This window comes from Oncorhynchus clarkii, chromosome 9, assembly GCF_045791955.1.
Source record: "Oncorhynchus clarkii lewisi isolate Uvic-CL-2024 chromosome 9, UVic_Ocla_1.0, whole genome shotgun sequence".
Classification (NCBI taxonomy): domain Eukaryota; kingdom Metazoa; phylum Chordata; class Actinopteri; order Salmoniformes; family Salmonidae; genus Oncorhynchus; species Oncorhynchus clarkii.
This window is the reverse complement of record NC_092155.1, coordinates 5,697,273-5,718,467: the sequence shown is the minus strand read 5'-3', so window position 1 is coordinate 5,718,467 and position 21,195 is coordinate 5,697,273. Positions and strand designations below refer to the sequence as shown.

Sequence of the window (21,195 nt, the reverse complement as noted above, 5' to 3'; positions counted from 1 at the left end):
CTGGTACTCCCTGTATATAGCCATGTTATTACCTGGTACTCCCTGTATATAGCCATGTTATTACCTGGTACTTCCTGTATATAACCATGTTTTTACCTGGTACTCCCTGTATATAGCCATGTTTTTACCTGGTACTCCCTGTATATAGCCATGTTATTACCTGGTACTCCCTGTATATAGCCATGTTATTACCTGGTACTTCCTGTATATAGCCATGTTTTTACCTGGTACTTCCTGTATATAACCATGTTATTACCTGGTACTCCCTGTATATAGCCATGTTATTACCTGGTACTCCCTGTATATAGCCATGTTATTACCTGGTACTCCCTGTATATAGCCATGTTATTACCTGGTACTCCCTGTATATAGCCATGTTATTACCTGGTACTTCCTGTATATAGCCATGTTTTTACCTGGTACTTCCTGTATATAACCATGTTATTACCTGGTACTCCCTGTATATAGCCATGTTGTTACCTGGTACTCCCTGTATATAGCCATGTTATTACCTGGTACTCCCTGTATATAGCCATGTTATTACCTGGTACTCCCTGTATATAGCCATGTTATTACCTGGTACTCCCTGTATATAGCCATGTTATTACCTGGTACTCCCTGTATATAGCCATGTTATTACCTGGTACTCCCTGTATATAGCCATGTTATTACCTGGTACTTCCTGCATATAGCCATGTTATTACCTGGTACTCCCTGTATATAACCATGTTATTACCTGGTACTTCCTGTATCTAGCCATGTTATTACCTGGTACTCCCTGTATATAGCCATGTTATTACCTGGTACTCCCTGTATATAGCCATGTTATTACCTGGTACTCCCTGTATATAGCCATGTTATTACCTGGTACTCCCTGTATATAGCCATGTTATTACCTGGTACTTCCTGCATATAGCCATGTTATTACCTGGTACTCCCTGTATATTCCCATGTTATTACCTGGTACTTCCTGTATATAGCCATGTTATTACCTGGTACTCCCTGTATATAGCCATGTTATTACCTGGTACTCCCTGTATATAGCCATGTTATTACCTGGTACTCCCTGTATATAGCCATGTTATTACCTGGTACTCCCTGTATATAGCCATGTTATTACCTGGTACTTCCTGTATATAACCATGTTTTTACCTGGTACTCCCTGTATATAGCCATGTTTTTACCTGGTACTCCCTGTATATAGCCATGTTATTACCTGGTACTCCCTGTATATAGCCATGTTATTACCTGGTACTTCCTGTATATAGCCATGTTTTTACCTGGTACTTCCTGTATATAACCATGTTATTACCTGGTACTCCCTGTATATAGCCATGTTATTACCTGGTACTCCCTGTATATAGCCATGTTATTACCTGGTACTCCCTGTATATAGCCATGTTATTACCTGGTACTCCCTGTATATAGCCATGTTATTACCTGGTACTTCCTGTATATAGCCATGTTTTTACCTGGTACTTCCTGTATATAACCATGTTATTACCTGGTACTCCCTGTATATAGCCATGTTGTTACCTGGTACTCCCTGTATATAGCCATGTTATTACCTGGTACTCCCTGTATATAGCCATGTTATTACCTGGTACTCCCTGTATATAGCCATGTTATTACCTGTTACTTCCTGTATATAACCATGTTTTTACCTGGTACTCCCTGTATATAGCCATGTTTTTACCTGGTACTCCCTGTATATAGCCATGTTATTACCTGGTACTCCCTGTATATAGCCATGTTATTACCTGGTACTTCCTGTATATAGCCATGTTTTTACCTGGTACTTCCTGTATATAACCATGTTATTACCTGGTACTCCCTGTATATAGCCATGTTATTACCTGGTACTCCCTGTATATAGCCATGTTATTACCTGGTACTCCCTGTATATAGCCATGTTATTACCTGGTACTTCCTGTATATAGCCATGTTATTACCTGGTACTTCCTGTATATAGCCATGTTATTTTTACCCGTCATTGTTATTCACTGTGTATTTATTTCCTTGTGTCACTATTTTTATTTGATGTTTTATCTTAATTGTGCTTTGTTGGAAAAGTCAGTCACACACCACACAAACACAAGACACACTGTATTTAATATGTTTATTAAATTCAACATGATCTCAGTAACCAGTTAAAATGTTCCTAGTGAACAGTGTGTGTATGAGAAGAAAAACATACCTCCCAAATGGAACTCTATTCCCTATATAGGGCGCTACTTTAGACCCTATTCCCTATATAGGGCGCTACTTTAGACCCTATTCCCTATATAGGGCGCTACTTTAGACCCTATTCCCTATATAGGGCGCTACTTTAGACCAGAGCCCTATTCCCTATATAGGGCGCTACTTTAGACCCTATTCCCTATATAGGGCGCTACTTTAGACCCTATTCCCTATATAGTGCACTACTTTAGACCAGAGCCCTATTAGTAGTGTACTATATAGGGAATAGGGTTCTGGTCTAAAGTAGTGTACTATATAGGGAATAGGGCTCTGGTCTAAAGTAGTGTACTATATAGGCAATAGGGTCTATAGTAGTGCACTATATAGGGAATAGGGCTCTGGTCTAAAGTAGTGCACTATATAGGGAATAGGGCCCTGATCTATAGTAGTGTACTATATAGGGAATAGGCCTCTGGTCTAAAGTAGTACCACTATATAGGGAATAGGGCCCTGGTCTAAAGTAGTGCACTATATAGGGAATAGGGCCCTGGTCTAAAGTAGTGCACTATATAGGGAATAGGGCTCTGGTCTAAAGTAGTGCACTATATAGGGAATAGGGCTCTGGTCTATAGTAGTGCACTAAATAGGGAATAGGGCTCTGGTCTAAAGTAGTGCACTATATAGGGAATAGGGCTCTGGTCTAAAGTAGTGCACTATATAGGGAATAGGGCTCTGGTCTAAAGTTGTGCACTATATAGGGAATAGGGCTCTAGGTCTATAGTAGTGCACTATATAGGGAATAGGGCTCTAGGTCTAAAGTAGTGCACTATATAGGGAATAGGGCTCTGGTCTAAAGTAGTGCACTATATAGGGAATAGGGCTCTGGTCTAAAGTAGTGCACTATATAGGGAATAGGGCTCTGGTCTAAAGTAGTGTACTATATAGGGAATAGAACTGAGCACCCCATGAGAACAACATGGGAGGAAACCATAACAACGAAGTGTAAACAACATAGATGTAAACAAAACAACTGCTGGAGAAAAATTACAGAACTTTTAGAATTTATTTACCGGTGTGTGTATCTGTACCGGTGTGTGTATCTGTACCGGTGTGTGTGTGTGTGTGTGTGTGTGTATCTGTACCGGTGTGTGTATCTGTACCGGTGTGTGTGTGTGTGTGTGTGTACCGGTGTGTGTGTGTGTGTATCTGTACCGGTGTGTGTGTGTGTGTGTGTTCCCGACGGTCAACTGAACCAACTGGAGAGACAATATGGACCGGTATCACCGGTACAGTACATCAGTTTTGTTCATTTAAAAGGATACTTCTGGATTTCTTTTTTTAATCTACTTCCTCAGTCAGATGAACTCTGTAGATACCATTTTGTACGTCTCTGCCATGCAGTTTGAAGAAAGTTGCTAACTAGCGCTAGCGCAACGACTGGAAGTCTATGGGTATATGCTAGCACGCTAGTTAGCATTGGCTCGTGAAACTACCTCTAGGCGTCCTTCATACTAGACGCAGAGACGTAAAAATGGTTCATCTGACTGTGGGGAAGTAGATAAAGGGCCTCAATGCAAAAATCCCACAGCATCCCTTTAACGAATCCCACAGTATCCCTTTAAATCCCACAGTATCCCTTTAAATCCCACAGTATCCCTTTAAATCCCACAGCATCCCTTTAACGAATCCCACAGTATCCCTTTAAATCCCATAGTATCCCTTTAAATCCAACAGTATCCCTTTAAATCCCACAGTATCCCTTTAAATCCCACAGTATCCCTTTAAATCCCACAGTATCCCTTTAAATCCCACAGTATCCCTTTAAATCCCACAGTATCCCTTTAACGAATCCCACAGTATCCCTTTAAATCCCACAGTATCCCTTTAAATCCCACAGTATCCCTTTAACGAATCCCACAGTATCCCTTTAAATCCCACAGTATCCCTTTAAATCCCACAGTATCCCTTTAACGAAACCCACAGTATCCCTTTAAATCCCACAGTATCCCTTTAACGAATCCCACAGTATCCCTTTAACGAATCCCACAGTATCCCTTTAAATCCCACAGTATCCCTTTAAATCCCACAGTATCCCTTTAACGAATCCCACAGTATCCCTTTAAATCCCACAGTATCCCTTTAAATCCCACAGTATCCCTTTAAATCCCATAGTATCCCTTTAACGAAACCCACAGTATCCCTTTAACGAATCCCACAGTATCCCTTTAAATCCCACAGTATCCCTTTAACGAATCCCACAGTATCCCTTTAACGAAACCCACAGTATCCCTTTAAATCCCACAGTATCCCTTTAAATCCCACAGTATCCCTTTAAATCCCACAGTATCCCTTTAAATCCCACAGTATCCCTTTAAATCCCACAGTATCCCTTTAACGAAACCCATAGTATCCCTTTAAATCCCACAGTATCCCTTTAAATCCCACAGTATCCCTTTAAATCCCACAGTATCCCTTTAAATCACTTTTTTTTTTTTACAAAAACTGTAAATGACATAAAAAAAAAGACAACAAAATGAAAAGTGAATATTTTGGAGGAGAGGCAACGCTGTCTTGTTGATGATCGCTATGTCTTTATAATGTTAATAATAATAATAATATTCAATATTTAAATCTCAATAAATATATTATGTGACGGAACCATTTTGAATGGTCTTTTACACATCGGCTTTTCCATTTAGATCTGCTCACTTGATTTCCCTTTGTTGTTCAAAATCACCAGCTGCTAATAAATAAATAAGTAATTGAATAACAAAATAGAAGTAGATTTTTTTTTTTCAGTACAGAATTTTGACATTGTTTGATATTTGAATATTATACGATACAATAGGACCTAAATATACTGCCGTAAAAGATAATATAGGTGGATGATGACATAAAAATAAAATACAGTACATTTAAATAAAAAAGTCACTAAAATATTTAAATCATGTTTTATAAATACATATGGTCAAAAGTCAATACTATTCAAGTATCATTATTGCCAAGATATAAAATAAGCGCTAAAGTAAATGAAGTTTTCTTCAGTTTGATCTATAATTCCCTTGTTTACCTTACCTATATGGGGTTTGGGTAGATGCTATGTGGGATCCTTGGGACAACCCTACCCTAAAACCCTACCCGTACCTTAAACCCTTACCTTAACCCTAAACTTAACCCTTACCGTAACAATTTTAAATGTCAACTTCAAACGGGGTGACGTCGGAGTTAGACGTCCGGAGGATCCTGCTTAGCATGTACCTTTGCCGCATAGAGTAACACTGTGAGCAGAATGAATGCAGCCCTTCCTGAGTCAACTTAACATACGAATGACAGAATGGCCGTCTTTTGAAAACCAAACGACCCAAAAAACTAAACCAACCAAACATCCAACACAAAAGTAAAATGGCTCAGTAACAAACTAGATGTTGTTCACCTCCACCTCCCTCCTCCATCCCTGTGTTCCCTCTTCTCACACAGCGAGTGATGATGGAGGGATGATCAGAAGAAGGCAGGGTTCTGATTAGGGGGGATATAGAGTCTCTGTGGGGTGGTGGGAGAGAGAGGGTAGGGGAAGGCTCTGGTACAGCCGTATGAGAGGAGACCGGGGCTGTTGGAGACAGGAGGAGGAGAGAGAGAACCGTAGGAGACGGGAGGAAGAGGAGGAGAGAGCGAACCCGGGGAACTACCGTTGAGGAAGGAACAGTCTGAGAGAGGAAGGGATAGAGTAGAGAGAACAGTTTAAAAAAATAAAAATAATAATAATCGGTCAATTGATTGCAAACTGGGAACCCCATATCCTGTGTAGGCAACATCGAGGCCCGAGAGCTAATTTGGGAATTCCATGGAGAGAAGTTATTGTAAAGGAAGTTATTTTTTATATATATTTATTTTAAAAGATCCATAATAATTTCGACATACTTTTAACCAGGTATAAACGTTAAAAAGTGGAGCCTGAAGTCAGTTATTTTTTTTTAAATCCACAAATAATACTTTCACCCTAAATCCCATCGCGGACCACATTAAAGGGTGCCACCGGTTATGAGTCACTGCTCTAACAAGTGTCAAGCGCGTGTTTAATTACTAACCCAGGTTCCAGAGTGCATTCTGGGCTGCCAGCTCCTTAGCGTCCTCCAACACCGTACACACCTTGTCTGGCATGAAGCTACTCCTCGTCGACGAGATCACGACCTAACAGACACAAACACACACGCGCAGACAGGAGAATTAAAAGGATGTGGACACAGTCGTTGTTAATCTGGCTGACACCAGCTCTCAAAAGTCCTTCACAGCCTGCTGTGTAGTCACGTGGGTCAGCCGTCAGCCAGACTAGATCGTTGTATGAATGTTTGTTTTGGTAAATAGTGTGTAGTTGTGGCAGTAGTAATGACTGAATAAACGGCAGGGTAGCCTAGTGGTTAGAGTGTAGAGGTGGTAGGGTAGCCTAGTGGTTAGAGTGTAGAGGTGGTAGGGTAGCCTAGTGGTTAGAGTGTAGAGGTGGTAGGGTAGCCTAGTGGTTAGAGTGTAGAGGCTGCAGGGTAGCCTAGTGGTTAGAGTGTAGAGGTGGTAGGGTAGCCTAGTGGTTAGAGTGTAGAGGCTGCAGGGTAGCCTAGTGGTTAGACTGTAGAGGCTGCAGGGTAGCCTAGTGGTTAGAGTGTAGAGGTGGTAGGGTAGCCTAGTGGTTAGAGTGTAGAGGTGGTAGGGTAGCCTAGTGGTTAGAGTGTAGAGGTGGTAGGGTAGCCTAGTGGTTAGAGTGTAGAGGTGGCAGGGTAGCCTAGTGGTTAGAGTGTAGAGGTGGTAGGGTAGCCTAGTGGTTAGAGTGTAGAGGTGGTAGGGTAGCCTAGTGGTTAGAGTGTAGAGGTGGTAGGGTAGCCTAGTGGTTAGAGTGTAGAGGCTGCAGGGTAGCCTAGTGGTTAGAGTGTAGAGGTGGTAGGGTAGCCTAGTGGTTAGAGTGTAGAGGTGGTAGGGTAGCCTAGTGGTTAGAGTGTAGAGGTGGTAGGGTAGCCTAGTGGTTAGAGTGTAGAGGTGGTAGGGTAGCCTAGTGGTTAGAGTGTAGAGGTGGTAGGGTAGCCTAGTGGTTAGAGTGTAGAGGTGGTAGGGTAGCCTAGTGGTTAGAGTGTAGAGGTGGTAGGGTAGCCTAGTGGTTAGAGTGTAGAGGCTGCAGGTAGCCTAGTGGTTAGAGTGTAGAGGTGGTAGGGTAGCCTAGTGGTTAGAGTGTAGAGGTGGTAGGGTAGCCTAGTGGTTAGAGTGTAGAGGTGGTAGGGTAGCCTAGTGGTTAGAGTGTAGAGGTGGTAGGGTAGCCTAGTGGTTAGAGTGTAGAGGTGGTAGGGTAGCCTAGTGGTTAGAGTGTAGAGGTGGTAGGGTAGCCTAGTGGTTAGAGTGTAGAGGTGGTAGGGTAGCCTAGTGGTTAGAGTGTAGAGGTGGTAGGGTAGCCTAGTGGTTAGAGTGTAGAGGTGGTAGGGTAGCCTAGTGGTTAGAGTGTAGAGGCGGTAGGGTAGCCTAGTGGTTAGAGTGTAGAGGTGGTAGGGTAGCCTAGTGGTTAGAGTGTAGAGGTGGCAGGGTAGCCTAGTGGTTAGAGTGTGGAGGTGGTAGGGTAGCCTAGTGGTTAGAGTGTAGAGGTGGTAGGGTAGCCTAGTGGTTAGAGTGTAGAGGTGGTAGGGTAGCCTAGTGGTTAGAGTGTAGAGGCGGTAGGGTAGCCTAGTGGTTAGAGTGTAGAGGTGGTAGGGTAGCCTAGTGGTTAGAGTGTAGAGGCGGTAGGGTAGCCTAGTGGTTAGACTGTAGAGGCTGCAGGGTAGCCTAGTGGTTAGAGTGTAGAGGTGGTAGGGTAGCCTAGTGGTTAGAGTGTAGAGGCGGTAGGGTAGCCTAGTGGTTAGACTGTAGAGGCTGCAGGGTAGCCTAGTGGTTAGAGTGTAGAGGTGGTAGGGTAGCCTAGTGGTTAGAGTGTAGAGGTGGTAGGGTAGCCTAGTGGTTAGAGTGTAGAGGTGGTAGGGTAGCCTAGTGGTTAGAGTGTAGAGGTGGTAGGGTAGCCTAGTGGTTAGAGTGTAGAGGTGGTAGGGTAGCCTAGTGGTTAGAGTGTAGAGGTGGTAGGGTAGCCTAGTGGTTAGAGTGTAGAGGTGGTAGGGTAGCCTAGTGGTTAGAGTGTAGAGGTGGTAGGGTAGCCTAGTGGTTAGAGTGTAGAGGTGGTAGGGTAGTCTAGTGGTTAGAGTGTAGAGGTGGTAGGGTAGCCTAGTGGTTAGAGTGTAGAGGCTGCAGGGTAGCCTAGTGGTTAGAGTGTAGAGGTGGTAGGGTAGCCTAGTGGTTAGAGTGTAGAGGTGGCAGGGTAGCCTAGTGGTTAGAGTGTAGAGGCTGCAGGGTAGCCTAGTGGTTAGAGTGTAGAGGTGGTAGGGTAGCCTAGTGGTTAGAGTGTAGAGGTGGTAGGGTATCCTAGTGGTTAGAGTGTAGAGGTGGCAGGTAGCCTAGTGGTTAGAGTGTAGAGGTGGTAGGGTAGCCTAGTGGTTAGAGTGTAGAGGTGGTAGGGTAGCCTAGTGGTTGGAGTGTAGAGGCGGCAGGGTAGCCTAGTGGTTAGAGTGTAGAGGCGGCAGGGTAGCCTAGTGGTTAGAGTGTAGAGGTGGCAGGGTAGCCTAGTGGTTAGAGTGTAGAGGCGGCAGGGTAGCCTTGCCTAGTGGTTAGAGTGTAGAGGCGGCAGGGTAGCCTAGTGGTTAGAGTGTAGAGGCGGCAGGGTAGCCTAGTGGTTAGAGCGTTGGACTAGTAACCGGAAGGTTGCAAGTTCAAACCCCCGAGCTGACAAGGTACAAATCTGTCGTTCTGCCCCTGAACAAGGCAGTTAACCCACTGTTCCTAGGCCGTCATTGAAAATAAGAATTTGTTCTTAACTGACCTGGCTAGTTAAATAAAGGTTAAAAAAAAATGAATGAACGAAGGTACTAATTAACAACAAATTAATTAATTAATGAGACATATACCCACCTTGTATATGAGCATTAGCTTCCCATCTTGTCCCGGTGTAGAGTAGAGGTAGTACTCAGGTAGAGCCCAGCTGTTCTTATAGCAGTAGTACTCTAGCAGAGTCACCGCTGAACTAAACTGACCTAGTAACAACATATATAGTATTACTATAGTATTATTAGTAGTAGAGGTAGTACTCAGGTAGAGCCCAGCTGTTCTTATAGCAGTAGTACTCTAGCAGAGTCACCGCTGAACTAAACTGACCTAGATTGATAATGACGCCGGAGGGGATGGCTGCCGTTTTACGGGCTCCTAACCAATTGTGCTACTTTGTGTTTTTCCCCCGCATTGTTTGTAACTTATTTTGTACATAATGTTTCTGCCACCGTCTCTTATGACCGAAAAGAGCTTCTGGACATCAGAACAGCCATTACTCACCTCGACCTGGACAAAGAAATGTTTCTTTAATGAGTCTGACGCGAAGGATATACTGTTGCTCCTGTATTTCAAGGCCTACCCTTCAAACTCAGTGCCTCTTTGATTGACATCGTGGGAAAATCAAAAGAGAATCAGCCAAGTGCAGCTTGCTGTTGCTAGCTAATTTGTCCTATTTAGCTAGCTTGCTGTTGCTAGCTAATTTGTCCTATTTAGCTAGCTTGCTGTTGCTAGCTAATTTGTCCTATATAGCTAGCTTGCACTTGCTAGCTAATTTGTCCTGTTTAGCTAGCTTGCTGTTGCTAGCTAATTTGTCCTATATAGCTAGCTTGCACTTGCTAGCTAATTTGTCCTATTTAGCTAGCTTGCTGTTGCTAGCTAATTTGTCCTATATAGCTAGCTTGCACTTGCTAGCTAATTTGTCCTGTTTAGCTAGCTTGCTGTTGCTAGCTAATTTGTCCTATATAGCTAGCTTGCACTTGCTAGCTAATTTGTCCTATTTAGCTAGCTTGCTGTTGCTAGCTAATTTGTCCTATATAGCTAGCTTGCACTTGCTAGCTAATTTGTCCTATTTAGCTAGCTTGCTGTTGCTAGCTAATTTGTCCTATATAGCTAGCTTGCACTTGCTAGCTAATTTGTCCTGTTTAGCTAGTTTGCTGTTGCTAGCTAATTTGTCCTGGGATATAAACATTGAGTTGTTATTTTACCTGAAATGCACAAGGTCCTCTACTCCACCAATTAATCCACACATAAAACGGTCAACCCGAATCGTTTCTAGTCATCTCTCCTCCTTCCAGGCTTTTTCATCTTTGAACTTATATGGAGATTGGCATCTAAACTTTCATAGTATTACCACACTGACCGGCAACACAGTTCTTCTTTCGATCACCAATGAGGAGATGACACGTGGGTACCTACTTCTATAAACCAATGAGGAGATTGGAGAGGCAGGACTTGCAGCGCGATCTGCGTCAGAAATAGAAAGGACTTCTATTTTAGCCCTTGGCAACGCAGATGCTCGTTGACGCAAGCAAGCAGTGTGGGTGCAATAATTGAATAACATAGATTTCTAAATGTATTTTGCAACGCTCGCGTGTGGTCAGCCTGTAAGTGTATGTAAACTTCCGACTTCAACTGTAGCCTCGTTAATTTATTTTGTACTTTAGTTTATTGAGTAAATATTTTCATAATTCTATTTTCCTAAAACTGCATTGTTGGTTATTAAGGGCTTGTAAGTAAGCTTTTCGCAGTAAGTAACCTGTTGTATTCGGCTTGTAAGTAAGCATTTCGCAGTAAGTAACCTGTTGTATTCGGCTTGTAAGTAAGATTTTCGCAGTAAGTAACCTGTTGTATTCGGCTTGTAAGTAAGCATTTCGCAGTAAGTAACCTGTTGTATTCGGCTTGTAAGTAAGCTTTTCGCAGTAAGTAACTCGTTGTATTCGGCGCATGTGACAAATTAAAATGATTTGATTTATGAACAACATACAGTGCCTTTGGAAAGTATTCAGACCCCTTGACTTTTTCCACATTTCGTTAAAGCCTTATTCTAAAATTGATTAAATAGTTTTTTCCCCCTCATCAATCTACACACAAATACCCCATAATGACATCACAATACCCCATAATGACATCACAATGCCCCATAATGAAAGCAAAAACAGGTTTAGATTTTTTTGCAAATGTATTATAAATAAAAACCTGAAATATCACATTTACATAAGTATTCAAACCCTTCGCTCAGTACTTCAGCACCTTCACCAGCGATTACATCCTCAAGTCTTCTTGGGTATGACGCTACAAGCTTGGCACACCTGTATTTGGGAAGTTCCTCCATTTCTTCTCTGCAGATCCTCTGAAGCTCTGTCTGGTTGGATGGGGAGCGTCGCTGCACAGCTATTTTCAGGTCTCTCCAGAGATGTTCGATCGGGTTCAAATCCTGGCTCTGGCTGGGTCACTCAAGTACATTCAGAGACTTGTTCCGAAGCCACTCCTGCAATGTCTTGGCTGTGTGTTTCGGGTAATTGTGCTGTTGGAAGGTGAACCTTTGCCCCAGTCTGAGGTCCTGAGTGCTCTGGAGCAGGTTTTCATCAAGGATCTCTCTGTACTTTGCTCCGTTCATTTTCCCCTCGAGCCTAACTAGTCTCCCAGTTCTTGCCGCTGAAAAAAATCCCCATAGCATCATGCTGCCACCACCATGCTTCACCGTAGGGATGGTATTGGCCAGGTGATGAGCGGTGCCTGGTTTCCTCCAGACATGACGCTTGGCATTCAGGCCAAGGGTCTGAATACTTACGTAAATAAGATGGGTTTTATTTTTTATAAATTAGCAAACATTTCTAAAAATATATATTTTTGCTTTGTCATTATAGAGTATTGTGTGTAGATTCATGATGATTTTACATTTTTGTGAAAGGCTGTTTAAAGGCTGTGATTTAAACCATTTGGAAAAAGTGAAGGGGTCTGAATACTTTCTGAATGCACTGTATATAATATAATAATATCACAATCATAATATCATAATATAACATCATCATCACAATCATCATCAGCAGGTTTTCTAAAAAAAATATATATATGGATTTCCTGATTCTGGGAATCTTTCAAACAGGATTTCTAGAAATCATGGGATTTTTTAAACCAAACTTTTGCAACCCTAATCCCCCTCATCATCATCAGTATCGAACGCACCTGGTTTGAGTGACAGCAGGCTGGCGGGGGAGAGACTGGAGCCAGCGAAGATGGGATACACACACCTCTCCACATCCCCTGTTCCTATATAGAGATCATTATACATAATTTACACACAACCTGTTCCTACAGAGAGACCACCTTCATCATCATCATCATCATCATATATTACACACAACCTGTTCCTACAGACAGACCACCTTCATCATCATCATCATATATTACACACAACCTGTTCCTACAGACAGACCACCTTCATCATCATCATATATTACACACAACCTGTTCCTACAGACAGACCACCTTCATCATCATCATCATCATCATATATTACACACAACCTGTTCCTACAGACAGACCACCTTCATCATCATCATCATCATATATTACACACCTGTTCCTACAGAGAGACCACCTTCATCATCATCATCATCATCATCATCATATATTACACACAACCTGTTCCTACAGACAGACCACCTTCATCATCATCATATATTACACACAACCTGTTCCTACAGACAGACCACCTTCATCATCATCATCATCATCATATATTACACACAACCTGTTCCTACAGACAGACCACCTTCATCATCATCATCATCATCATATATTACACACAACCTGTTCCTACAGACAGACCACCTTCATCATCATCATATATTACACACTCCCACCCCACCACGCACGCTCCCTTCCCACAGACACACTGACCTGTTCCAACGTAGAGACTCCCCAGGCGAGGTGGCAGGCTGAGAGGTCGTAGAGGAGTCCCTACCTCCATCCCTCCTCCTCCTAAATACACCAATAAGTTCAGAACATCAATGTGCACCACAGTTACTTCTTGATATTAGTTACACCTACTATTACTACTGCTGCTACTACTACTACAACTAGTATTACTACTACTACAACTAGTATTACTACTACTACAACTAGTATTACTACTACTACACCTACTGTTACTACTGCTGCTACTACTGTTTCTACTACTACTACTACTATTACTACTGCTGCTACTGCTATTACTACTACTACAACTACTATTACTACTGTTTCTACTACTACTACTACAGTTTCTACTACTACTACTACTACTGCTGTTAGTACTACTACTGCTTCTACTACTACCACTACTACTACTGCTGTTACTACTACCATTACTACTGTTACTACCACTATTACTACTACTACAACTACTATTACTACTGCTGTTACTACTACTGTTGCTACTACTACTGTTACTACTACTACTGTTACTACTACTACTGCTGTTACTACTAATGTTGCTACTACTACTGTTACTACTACTACTGTTACTACTACTACTACTACTGTTACTACTACTACTGCTGTTACTACTACTACTGTTGCTACTACTACTACTACTAGTACTGTTGCTACTACTACTGTTTCTACTACTACTACTACTACTACTGATGTTACTACTACTACTACTGCTGTTACTACTACTACTACTACTGCTGTTACTACTACTGCTGTTACTACTACTGTTGCTACTACTACTGTTACTACTACTACTGTTGCTACTATTACTGCTGTTACTACTACTACTACTACTACTGTTACTACTACTACTGTTGCTACTACTACTGTTACTACTACTACTACTACTACTGTTGTTACTACTACTACTACTGTTGTTACTACTACTACTACTGTTACTACTACTGTTGCTACTACTACTACTACTACTACTACTGTTACTACTACTACTGTTGTTACTACTACTACTACTGCTGTTACTACTGCTGTTACTACTACTACTACTGTTGCTACTACTACTACTACTGCTGTTACTACTACTACTACTGTTACTACTACTACTGTTGCTACTACTACTACTACTACTACTACTACTGTTACTACTACTACTGTTGCTACTACTACTACTGTTACTACTACTACTACTGTTACTACTACTACTACTGTTACTACTACTACTGTTACTACTACTACTACTGTTACTACTACTACTGTTACTACTACTACTACTGTTACTACTACTACTGTTGCTACTACTACTACTGTTACTACTACTACTACTGTTACTACTACTACTGTTGCTACTATTACTGCTGTTACTACTACTACTACTACTACTGTTACTACTACTACTGTTGCTACTACTACTACTACTACTACTACTGTTACTACTACTACTGTTGCTACTACTACTACTACTACTGTTACTACTGCTGTTACTACTACTACTACTGTTGCTACTACTACTACTACTGCTGTTACTACTACTACTACTGTTACTACTACTACTGTTGCTACTACTACTACTACTGCTGTTACTACTACTACTGCTGTTACTACTACTACTAATGTTGCTACTACTACTGCTGCTACTACTACTGTTACTACTACTGTTGCTACTACTACTGTTACTACTACTACTGTTACTACTACTACTGCTGTTACTACTACTACTGTTGCTACTACTACTACTACTGTTGCTACTACTACTACTGTTGCTACTACTACTACTGTTGCTACTACTACTGTTACTACTACTACTGTTACTACTACTACTGCTGTTACTACTACTACTGTTGCTACTACTACTACTACTGTTGCTACTACTACTACTGTTGCTACTACTACTACTGTTGCTACTACTACTGTTGCTACTACTACTACTGTTACTACTACTACTACTGTTGCTACTACTACTACTACTGCTGTTACTACTACTACTACTGTTACTACTACTACTGTTGCTACTACTACTACTACTGCTGTTACTACTACTACTGCTGTTACTACTACTACTAATGTTGCTACTACTACTGCTGCTACTACTACTGTTACTACTACTACTGTTGTTACTACTACTACTACTGCTGTTACTACTGCTGTTACTACTACTACTACTGTTGCTACTACTACTACTACTGCTGTTACTACTACTACTACTGTTACTACTACTACTGTTGCTACTACTACTACTACTACTACTACTGTTACTACTACTACTACTGTTACTACTACTACTGTTGCTACTACTACTACTGTTACTACTACTACTACTGTTACTACTACTACTACTGTTACTACTACTACTGTTACTACTACTACTACTGTTACTACTACTACTGTTACTACTACTACTACTGTTACTACTACTACTGTTGCTACTACTACTACTGTTACTACTACTACTACTGTTACTACTACTACTGTTGCTACTATTACTGCTGTTACTACTACTACTACTACTACTGTTACTACTACTACTGTTGCTACTACTACTACTACTACTACTACTGTTACTACTACTACTGTTGCTACTACTACTACTACTACTGTTACTACTGCTGTTACTACTACTACTACTGTTGCTACTACTACTACTACTGCTGTTACTACTACTACTACTGTTACTACTACTACTGTTGCTACTACTACTACTACTGCTGTTACTACTACTACTGCTGTTACTACTACTACTAATGTTGCTACTACTACTGCTGCTACTACTACTGTTACTACTACTGTTGCTACTACTACTGTTACTACTACTACTGTTACTACTACTACTGCTGTTACTACTACTACTGTTGCTACTACTACTACTACTGTTGCTACTACTACTACTGTTGCTACTACTACTACTGTTGCTACTACTACTGTTACTACTACTACTGTTACTACTACTACTGCTGTTACTACTACTACTGTTGCTACTACTACTACTACTGTTGCTACTACTACTACTGTTGCTACTACTACTACTGTTGCTACTACTACTGTTGCTACTACTACTACTGTTACTACTACTACTACTGTTGCTACTACTACTACTACTGCTGTTACTACTACTACTACTGTTACTACTACTACTGTTGCTACTACTACTACTACTGCTGTTACTACTACTACTGCTGTTACTACTACTACTAATGTTGCTACTACTACTGCTGCTACTACTACTGTTACTACTACTGTTGCTACTACTACTGTTACTACTACTACTGTTACTACTACTACTGCTGTTACTACTACTACTGTTGCTACTACTACTACTACTGTTGCTACTACTACTACTGTTGCTACTACTACTACTGTTGCTACTACTACTGTTGCTACTACTACTACTACTGCTGTTACTACTACTACTGTTGCTACTACTACTACTACTGTTACTACTACTACTACTACTGTTGCTACTACTACTACTACTGCTGTTACTACTACTACTACTACTGTTGTTACTACTACTACTGTTACTACTACTACTACTGCTACTACTACTACTGTTGCTACTACTACTACTGTTACTACTACTACTACTGTTACTACTACTACTACTACTACTACTGTTACTACTACTACTACTACTACTGTTGCTACTACTACTACTGCTGCTACTACTACTACTGTTGCTACTAATTCTGTTGCTACTACTACTACTACTGTTACTACTACTACTGTTGCTACTACAACTACTGCTGTTACTACTACTACTACTACTGTTGTTACTACTACTACTGTTGCTACTACTACTGTTACTACTGCTACTGTTACTACTACTACTGTTACTACTACTACTACTACTACTACTACTACTACTGGTACTACTACTACTACTACTACTGTTACTACTACTACTACTACTGTTGCTACTACTACTACTGTTGCTACTGCTACTGTTACTACTACTACTGTTACTACTACTACTACTACTACTGTTACTACTACTACTACTACTGTTGCTACTACTACTACTGCTACTGTTACTACTACTACTGTTACTACTACTACTACTACTACTGTTACTACTACTACTACTACTGTTGCTACCACCACTACTACTACTGTTACTACTACTACTACTACTACTGCTACTACTACTACTACTACTGTTGCTACCACCACTACTACTACTGTTACTACTACTACTACTACTACTACTACTGCTACTACTACTACTACTACTGTTGCTACCACCACTACTACTACTGTTACTACTACTACTGTTACTACTACTACTACTGTTACTACTACTACTGTTACTACTACTACTGTTACTACTACTACTACTACTACTACTACTACTGCTACTACTACTACTACTACTGTTGCTACCACCACTACTACTACTGTTACTACTACTACTGTTACTACTACTACTACTAATGTTGCTCAGGGATGCACACTTTTTTGTTGTTGTCCTGAAACATCCCTTCTAGTGGGAAATGCAGGTTCTAACTAATTAAATAACTAAGAATATGATCTACATGATCAGTCTGTGTGTGTCAAATAACAAGTGCTTCATGTGAACCTAACTCACAGCTAAAAAAAAACATGTACAGAGGGTAATCCAATGTTATTTGTTGCCTAGACTTTACTGCAAATGACACTCAAACAATACACTAATATTGCAGTTAGCCACGACAGCCTTTATAATAGAACACTTGTTACCACGACAGCCTTTATAATAGAACACTTGTTACCATGACAGCCTTTATAATAGAAAACTTGTTACCACGACAGCCTTTATAATAGAACACTTGTTACCACGACAGCCTTTATAATAGAACACTTGTTACCACGACAGCCTTTATAATAGAGCACTTGTTACCACGACAGCCTTTATAATAGAACACTTGTTACCACGACAGCCTTTATAATAGAACATTTGTTACCACGACAGCCTTTATAATAGAACACTTGTTACCACGACAGCCTTTATAATAGAACATTTGTTACCACGACAGCCTTTATAATAGAACACTTGTTACCACGACAGCCTTTATAATAGAACACTTGTTACCACGACAGCCTTTATAATAGAACATTTGTTACCATGACAACCTTTATAATAGAACGCTTGTAACCTCACCACATCTAAATATTGCACTTGGGGGAAAAAACAACAACATCTTAAGTATAAATAGAATGAAACAAACAGACATTCGATTGTTGCTCTATTATAGTGACCACTATAGTAGACATAGATCAAGTGCGCAAGGCTACATGTGTGCAAAAATAACATTCACTGAGTAAAAAAAAAGATGAAATAATCCCCCCTTCACTCACGCACCTGTCACTGTCAAAGTTCAACACAACTAAAGCAATATCTTTGGGCTACACGGCCACATTATTACATTGAACACTTTCTGCCTGTGGCCCGTCTGTTCTACAATGTGCCAGCAGAGCACGATACCCTTTGTTGGCATAAATGATCTCTTTCAGGCAGTGAGTAACACCTGCTATAACCCCTTTTTATCCACTGTATTGGGAAAAAAAAGTGAGAAAGAGGGAAAGTGTGTGGTGTTTCTTAAACCTAGTAGCATCCAGCTTAAACCAGGCCCAGCTCCAGATACACTCGTTTAAACAAGCAACGTCTCATTTTCACCCAATTCTCTCACTCTGAAAACTAACCACATACTACTGTAAAAGGGAAAAACATTAGTTCACAGATAGTAGTTTGTTCGTTAGCTCGTTAACATGTCACACAGATTGCCAGGGTCGAAGTCAACAACTTACACGTTATAACTTGAGGAACGGCACGGAGTCGTATAACGTTACCGGTTAATATTATAACCGGTTCGGTTAGCTAGCTAACGTTAGCTAGCGTACTTCATAGCGTACTTCGTTAGCTGTCTGACTTTATTAGCCAGCTAATTTTTACACCATGAAGTCAATTCTTTGATCAGTAAAGTTGGCTTACGTTGCTCAACATTTCTCTGGCTAGCAAACGGATCGTTCGATCCAGCAAGCAAGATACTCAACAATGCTAACAAAACTTGTTCACCACACTTTCTCCCTCACTTCAAACTTTCCAAATGCCGATTTCATCGGTTACAGCTCATGAAGTACTGCTTCATCACCTTCTCACCCCTCGTCTCCGTGGTCAGGCTTCTCACCTACCACTTAGTTATCGTTCAGGGGAGGGAAACTACCATACAACTCTCCCGCTGTCTTTCCAGAGCACGCTGATGCTGTAAAACTAACCAATCTCTTCTCTCTTCAGTCGAGTGCTGCATTCTGTTGTTATGTGGACGACTGGCTGAGCCTCGGATACAGACAGTACAGCTCCAAAAGCGCATCACTCTTTTTGCTTACAACCTGTAGTCATGGAAACCCCCTCTACTACTACTACTACTACTGCTACTTCTGTTACTACTACTACTGTTACTACTACTACTGTAACTACTACTACTACTGTTACTACTGTTACTACTGTTACTACCGTTGCTACTGCTACTGCTACTACTACTACTACTACTACTACTACTACTACTGTTACTACTGTTACTACTACTACTACTGCTACTGTTACTACTACTACTACTACTGTTGCTACTGCTACTACTGCTACTACTACTACTGTTACTACTACTACTACTGTTGCTACTGCTACTACTGTTACTACTACTACTACTACTGTTACTACTGCTACTACTGCTACTACTACTACTGTTACTACTACTACTACTGCTGTTGCTACTGCTACTGTTGCTACTGCTACTACTGTTGCTACTACTACTGTTGCTACTGCTACTGCTGTTACTACTACTACTACTACTACTACTACTGTTGCTACTGCTACTACTGTTACTACTACTACTGTTGCTACTGCTACTACTGTTGCTACTGCTACTACTGTTACTACTACTACTGTTGCTACTGCTACTACTGTTGCTACTGCTACTACTGTTACTACTACTACTGTTGCCACTGCTACTACTGTTACTACTACTACTACTACTACTGTTGCTACTACTACTGTTGCTACTGCTACTACTGTTACTACTACTGTTGCTACTACTACTGTTGCTACTGCTACTACTGTTACTACTACTACTGTTACTACTACTACTGTTGCTACTACTACTGTTGCTACTACTACTGTTGCTACTGCTACTGCTGCTACTGTTACTACTACTACTGTTACTGCTGCTACTGTTACTACTGTTACTACTGTTACTGCTACTACTGTTACTACTGCTACTGTTACTGCTACTACTGCTGCTACTGTTACTACTGTTACTGCTGTTACTGCTACTACTGTTACTGCTGCTACTGTTACTACTGTTACTACTGCTACTGCTGTTACTACTGTTACTACTGCTACTGTTACTACTGTTACTACTGCTACTGCTGTTACTACTGTTACTACTGCTACTGTTACTACTGTTACTACTACTGCTACTGTTACTACTGTTACTACTGCTACTGTTACTACTGTTACTGCTGTTACTACTGCTACTGTTACTACTGTTACTACTACTACTGTTACTGCTGCTACTGTTACTACTGTTAGTACTGCTACTGTTACTACTGTTACTACTGCTACTGTTACTACTGTTACTGCTGTTACTACTGCTACTGTTACTACTGTTACTACTACTACTGTTACTGCTGCTACTGTTACTACTGTTACTACTACTACTGTTACTGCTGCTACTGTTACTACTGTTACTACTGCTACTGTTACTGCTGTTGCTACTACTACTGTTACTGCTGTTGCTACTACTACTGTTACTACTGCTACTGTTACTACTGTTACTACTGCTACTGTTACTGCTGCTACTGTTACTACTGTTACTACTGCTACTGTTACTGCTGTTGCTACTACTACTGTTACTGCTACTACTGCTGCTACTGTTACTACTGCTACTGTTACTACTGTTACTGTTACTACTGCTACTGTTATTGCTGTTACTACTGCTACTGTTACTACTACTACTGCTGCTACTGTTACTGCTACTACTGCTGCTACTGTTACTACTGCTGCTGTTACTACTGTTACTGTTACTACTGTTACTGTTACTACTGTTACTACTGTTACTACTGCTACTGCTACTGCTACTGCTACTGTTACTGTTACTACTGTTACTGTTACTACTGTTACTGTTACTACTGTTACTGTTACTACTGTTACTACTGTTACTACTGTTACTACTG

At 40.9% G+C, this 21,195-nt stretch overlaps 1 protein-coding gene across 1 annotated transcript in view; it reads right to left on the bottom strand.

Moving 5' to 3' along the window:
* Positions 1-5,369: 5,369 nt before the first annotated feature.
* LOC139417076 (RNA binding motif protein 46) overlaps positions 5,370-21,195 on the bottom strand; it is a 34,652-nt gene continuing 18,826 nt past the window's right edge. The window contains exons 12-16 of the mRNA XM_071166323.1: positions 12,874-13,038; positions 12,247-12,330; positions 9,145-9,266; positions 6,267-6,369; positions 5,370-5,885 (exon numbers count right to left, since the gene is read on the bottom strand). Of these exons, the coding sequence (XP_071022424.1) occupies positions 5,680-5,885; positions 6,267-6,369; positions 9,145-9,266; positions 12,247-12,330; positions 12,874-13,038 (680 nt within the window). The 3' untranslated portion in view covers positions 5,370-5,679. The remainder of the gene's footprint in view (positions 5,886-6,266; positions 6,370-9,144; positions 9,267-12,246; positions 12,331-12,873; positions 13,039-21,195) is intronic.